The 6,414-nt window shown below is 33.8% G+C and overlaps 1 protein-coding gene and 1 non-coding gene across 2 annotated transcripts; both read left to right on the top strand.

Annotated features, from left to right (window-relative positions):
* LOC106399626 (probable aspartic proteinase GIP2) lies at positions 1 to 2,103 on the top strand. The gene is made up of 2 exons (XM_013840089.3): positions 1 to 982; positions 1,078 to 2,103. Exons 1-2 carry the CDS (start codon positions 643 to 645, stop codon positions 2,067 to 2,069), a joined length of 1,332 nt encoding a protein of 443 aa, XP_013695543.1. The 5' UTR covers positions 1 to 642; the 3' UTR covers positions 2,070 to 2,103.
* On the top strand, positions 427 to 497 carry TRNAG-GCC. Its single transcript has one exon. It is a non-coding gene; the product is annotated as a tRNA-Gly (tRNA).
* Positions 2,104 to 6,414: the final 4,311 nt, after the last annotated feature.

Genomic DNA, 6,414 nt, shown 5'->3' with positions numbered 1-6,414 from the left:
ATCAAACAAATTGGGACGAAATACAATGCAAGAAAAAAATACTAGTTAGTGTGCTTAACAGATGAAATATAAATGGGATTTTTGATTTATTTGGGCTTAAATATATTTAATTATATTTACTTCATATTTTTAGGTTCAGATCAAGGCCCAATATGTTTGGGTTCATTAGCATAAACAATGTTCCGAGTTTCAAATACGAAATATACAACAGTGGGTTAACAAGGGTGAGACTTATGTAAAGTTCATATGGTGGAGCATCATGAAAACAACTAACAACATTTTTTTTTTTTTGTCAGCAAACAACTAACAACTATGTAAGATGTAACAGAAACTTTTATATTGAACAAAAAAATTAAATGAATCAGTAACGAGATAAGCTAAGAAATGATAGGTTTTTTTTCATCATCAAGAAAGAGAGTAACACAAGCACCAGTGGTCTAGTGGTAGAATAGTACCCTGCCACGGTACAGACCCGGGTTCGATTCTCGGCTGGTGCAATTTTTTTATTTTTAAAATTCCTCGAGAGCTATTTAAATTGAAGGTCAGCGAACTGTATGATACTATTATATCTTTCGCTGTCAAATTTAGTTATTTTGTATGCTACATCGTATATCACCATATCTTGAACTCAAATAAAGATTGATGGCATTCTCAAAGTCAATGCTTAACAACAAAATGGACCGTGTACATCTTCTCCTCCTCCTCCTCTTCGTCTCCGCCGCCGTCGCAACATGGCCAAATAAACCTCATGCATTAATCCAAACGGTGATCAAAGACCCAATCACCAATCTGTACTTCACCTCCATCGACATAGGAACCAACATCACCGTCTCCGTCAGCTTCGTCATCGACCTATCTCAACCTTACACCTGGTTAGACTGCTTCTCCGGCTACTCTTCCTCTTCTTATACTCCGATAGATTTTGACTCCCCCAAATGCAATCTCCACAAGCTCACACGCCCTCTCAATGTACCCACACCAGGTCAGAATATTCAACTATATTGATTGATAATATTCAACTATATTGATTGATACAATCTAACTTTATAAAAATAGAGTAAAAAGAAAGTCTTTCAGATTGGTGTGTCTGCTCCGGCGCCGGAGAAAAAGTCAAACCAGGATGCTCCGACCATCCTTGTGGGATAAAACCGTACAACCCCGTGGATAACACGTCACGTGCTGGATCCTTAAGTGAGGATGTAATGTTCTTCTACTCTACACCTGACGGCTTAAGCTTCGGATCTAGATTCCAGTCTCCGCCGGTGACATTCGCCTGCGTCGGCCGGAGAAGCTTCGAGGGGTTTCCTTCGGAAGCTCAGGGGTTGCTTAGTCTGTCAAGAAACGCACTTTCTCTCCCGTCGCAGCTCTCTTCCAAATTCGCGCTCTGTTTGCCTTCTAAAACAGAGGACTCTGGTTTTGGAGATCTTTTCATCGGCGGTGGTCCGTACTTCCTCCCGCCGTACCACGACGACGCTTCTCGTCTCTTCACCACCGTATCTCTAATCACTGACAAAGCCTCAGATGAATACTTCTTCGAAGTCAAATCAATCGAAATCGATGGAAAGGTGGTTCCTTTAGAGAATTCGATACTCTCTAAGCTCAGCACCGTGACTCCTTTCACCGTTCTGCATCGTTCGATTTTCGAACGTTTTGTTAAAGAGTTCAAGGCAAAGGCCAAGGCGAAGAAGATGGTCGAAGCAGAGACTGTGGTGGCTCCTTTCGAGGTATGTTATAGAGTGAAGAAGGGGTTTAAAATGGAAGATGTTCCAGTGATTGATCTAACGGTGGGGAGCGGTGGCGGGAGATGGAGGATCTACGGCTGGAATTCAATGGTGGTTGTGAAGGAGAAAGGTGCGATGTGTTTGGCGTTTGTGGAAGGAGGAGAGATGATGGTGATTGGAGGGTTTCAGATGGAGGATAACTTGGTGGAGATTGATCTTCAGTTATCGAAGCTTTGTTTCACTTCTTCTCTTCGTCGACACAACACTTCTTGTTCTCGTTTTAGACCAGTTGCAACAGATTGGTGTCTTAAAGACAACAATTCGTGTGGATCGGTCATATGTTGTTAAACTGTTTTGAGATTATTTTACATTTCTTCTTGAATCTGGCCCAATAAGAAAACTACGACTATTGGTTTGGTCTAATACAAGCCTAAAATGAAAACATTAAAGGGGGTGAATTTGAGATTTGAAATGATTTAATTTAAATGACTTTCTGATGATTTTAGCTGAATTAAAGAAGTTAGAATGTATATCACTATATATATACTTACCTAATAAACTTAAGTGAAATATCTTAAAATCACAACAAAATTTTAGAATCTACTATCTTTAATTGAAATTTTCTTGTCAAATAATATAAAACTAGCCGTGCGGATATTTGTTTTTTCTCCTCCATTCATGTCATGGATTCAGTTCAAAAATGACATAAACTCTTTTCCCAGCGATAAAGAGAAAGATAATGTGCATTTTTTTCACTGGCTCTTATCTAGTGCGTCTAGGCCTTTCCGAGCGAGCCTCTGGGATCTCATGTAAACCCCCATGATGTGGTAAATGGAGGATATTAGGGGAAGCAGTGAGTAGAGATTCCCCTGCGGAGAGCCGGATGAGGGGAGACCTTCACGTCCGGTTCGGAGGGTTCAAAGAAAGGGTGGGCCGTCGGTTTGAATCCAATATTATGCACCATTTTTTTTTCCAAAAATACGGAATTCACAACTAGAAAGGGAAAGGTTTCCGCTACCAACTGATCCCACCATGCCTAGGAATTCCCATCGAACAGAGAGATAGATTCAACCCCTTCCAGCTTCACTGAAGAAGCGGATCCAAAAGCGAGAAAAAAAAGCTGGCTATCAATTCAAGGAACTCATTCCGAACGGAGAGAAAGAAGAAAGAATCTTGTTCCTAATCAATCTTCTCTTTAGGGGGGGGGGACGGGGGAAATCGCTAGATCCCTCATGGGATCAAAAACTCATGAACATCATCCCTTCTTTCCATTTGACTTTGATCTATTTATGTTCTTGTTTTTGTTTGAGCTTTGATCTCGGCATATGAGATTGATTTCATCGAAGTTGAGTAAGAGTCACTCCACTCGCCGCCAATGTGGAAGGATGCCGCCGAAAAGAATGGAACGCTGCTTCGCAGTCGAGTGACTTCGCCCCTGAATGTCTTAGATAGCTGTAAGTGAAAGAAGGGTACTAAGTAGCTGGGAATGCGGGGCGAAATTCTCTTTCCTCTCAGGCCACCAAGAGCTGAACTTGGAATTCAAGAACTAGGGAGATAAGTGGTGAGTTGGGAAGGAATGTTAGGAACCTAGAACCTTTCCTTACCAAGATCCAAAACTAGGAATCTTTGCCCGTTTTTTTGATTAAAACTAAAAAGGCACAAGGTAAGGAATTTTGTCGGAGAATCTGAGAATGGTTCTTCTAATAGAAAAAAAGAATTTGTTTTATTTGACCGAGGGGGCCAAAAAACTAAAAAACAATTAATTGTAAAAACATCATGTGTATTTCTGAGGTACCCCTCTGGTGTTAAAGGATATAAGCTCATGCAGCCCACTTAATGGCTTCCCTTTGTTCCAAAATGGAGGGAGGCCAGCTATTTATGGTATCCTCGGTATGAGGATGAATGTCTCTAACGCTGCTCCTGCCACTCACTTTACTATTTAAATATTTTTGGTTAATATTGTAAACATTTAGCATATTTTAAAATGTTTGTAAACACAATAATTAAATAGTTTACATGGTATAAAAAATTATTGACCTGTGCAGCACGTACTAAACCTTCGACAAATATTGACGCATTGATATGTTCGAGTAATATTTTTTAAACAGGAAATCGTTTCTTAAGTGCAATAATATTTAAAAAATATTTTGATTAGATATGATGAGATCTAGATACATCCGAAAGGAATATTCAGTTTTAAACCTTAAATGTTGTTCTACAACTAAATTAAACATATTTAAATCTTAGCATAGATATATTTTATTTTAAAATAACTAATATTAACAAAAATGGTTAAATATATATTTTATGTATTTTTGATATATATATAATAATTAAATATATTTATATCTTAGCATATATATATATATATTATGTGAGATTTAGATATATTAAAAAGAATATTCGGTTATAAATATTCCATATTGTTATACAAGTAATTAAAAAATATTTATATCCTACCATATACAGAGTTTATTGTTGAAATCAATTAATAGTAACTGAAAAGGTTAAACATGTATTTTAGAAATATTATAAATACATACATTTTAAGTCTTACAGCTAATTTTGTGGAATTATACGATACTTAGGAAATATTTCATATTATCATTTAAAAAAAAAATTAAACTTGAATATTCCTAAAATTGTATCATGGACAACTAAACTATAATCATGTCTTCAGCAAAGGGTTGGTATTAAATATTAATATATCATCGACAACTGTTTTGTTGAAAAGGTGAGGATAAATACATTATAGTATAGATTTTTGTGGTGTCCTCTATTAATTACATTCCATCTCTTTACTAAAGTAATTATGTATAATAAATGTAAATTACCGAAATGTTAGGAGAAATTAAAAGTGAAGATATTACATCAGTTTTGTTGCCAAACAATTTTTATTAGTTATAATTATTATAGGAAATGATGTAAATTGGAAAAGAAAAAAAGTAATTAAAGTTAAGATTATTTATTACTTCAGTGATATTGTTTTGTAAATAAGTTATAAGTTTTATAGATATTTTTTATTTGTACTTCTATTTTAATAAGAATGATAATAATTCTAGGTATATTTTATTATTATGATTAGTAGATGATCAGATGCTAGAAAAATACCCGTACGCCGGAATCCATACGAGATCTTCCGTCGACAGTAGTAATTAAAATTCATATTGTGTTTATGTATCCAATGAATAATATCTGGACCACATGGTTCACATGATGCATGCATATTTTGTTACTATTTATTGTGGTTGCAAGATGGTCAATGTATATATGGAGATGCTACAGAAAAATATGAAGGAACCTATGTGAGATTATCTGTCGAGGCAGTAGCAATTAAATTACAGAATGCAACTATGTATGCGATGAGTGATATCTAGGCCATATGGTATACATGAGAAAATAATTTTCTTTTAGATCACGAGGAAGCCAAAGCTATATCTATTTCAGTGTAATTTTTAAATAGGTCACCGTTTTCGTACTTAGGCCATGATTCACAGCATTAGCACTAGTAGTATTCTATAGAAGCAGTATGCTACATGACCTGTATACTTTTGCTAACTGTTTAATAGGATGATTGGTAGAACAGTATGAATATGCTATTTAAAATTATTATAAAAATTAGTATATAATATATAATATATTTATTTTTAATGAATATATTTCTAATATATATATATAAATATATCAACATATAAAATTTAAAAGATATATAATTAATTTATTTTATTTAAAAATTTAAATTTATGTTTATATCGAAAAATATTATTTAAAAATAAATTTTATAATTAAAATATATATTTTTAAAAATAATATTTCATATTTAAAATAAATTAAATTATATAAAATTAATTTATATATTTTAAACGTGAAAAACTATTTAAAAAAATATTTTTAATATAAATTAATTTTAGAAATCAAAATTTTATTTTATGGATATAAAAATAATTTTATGATATTATTAAATAAAATAAATGAATTAATTATATATATTTTTTAATTTTATAAATTATAGATGTAAATACTCTTATAAAAGCTTCATGTGAAAGCATTGGCCATAGAGCATTTGCATTTAGTAAATGCTTCTCTAAATACTTTTCTAATAATCGTTGATTGGAAAATGTAGAGCATAATGCTAATGCTAATGCTCTACCAATCAAGGTCTTAGTCATGCATTGTTCCAATGATTGATTCGCTGCATTTTCACTGGAATTTTTTTTCTTTTTTTGTAAGAATTCACTGGAAATTTTTTATATGAATATCTCACAGCTTAAAAGTAACATATTAGAAAACATAAAAAAGAAAAGAAAAAAGGTTCTTAAATGGAACGGCTGAGCCGCCTTTGAGATCTATGGAAAGGCTATGAGTGATGTGAGAGTTGTTTCCGTCGCTAAGGTTTGTGTAGTGTAGTAGAGGCTTTGTGCATTTGTCTTTGATCAACGTAAGTGGGTTTTTGGTATCTGATAAAGAATGGGAACAAGTCGATCCAAGAGGGGATTGTTGTATGGTAACTACAATGGAAGTGATATTGTATCTTATAATAATCACAAACTTTACCGTTCACGTGAATGGTCCTTGGTATCTTTCTAGCAAAGCTTGGGACCTTGGGTAGGTTTATTTACAAGCTTTCTATTTTTGTTATTACCAATGGAAGAAATAACTATTATTATGGAAACTTTTAGTACTGGCTTTTAGA

Source organism: Brassica napus, chromosome C9, assembly GCF_020379485.1.
Source record: "Brassica napus cultivar Da-Ae chromosome C9, Da-Ae, whole genome shotgun sequence".
NCBI classification, from domain to species: Eukaryota; Viridiplantae; Streptophyta; class Magnoliopsida; order Brassicales; family Brassicaceae; genus Brassica; species Brassica napus.
The sequence above is the reverse complement of the archived record's forward strand: the minus strand, read 5'-3'. Positions and strand labels throughout refer to the sequence as shown.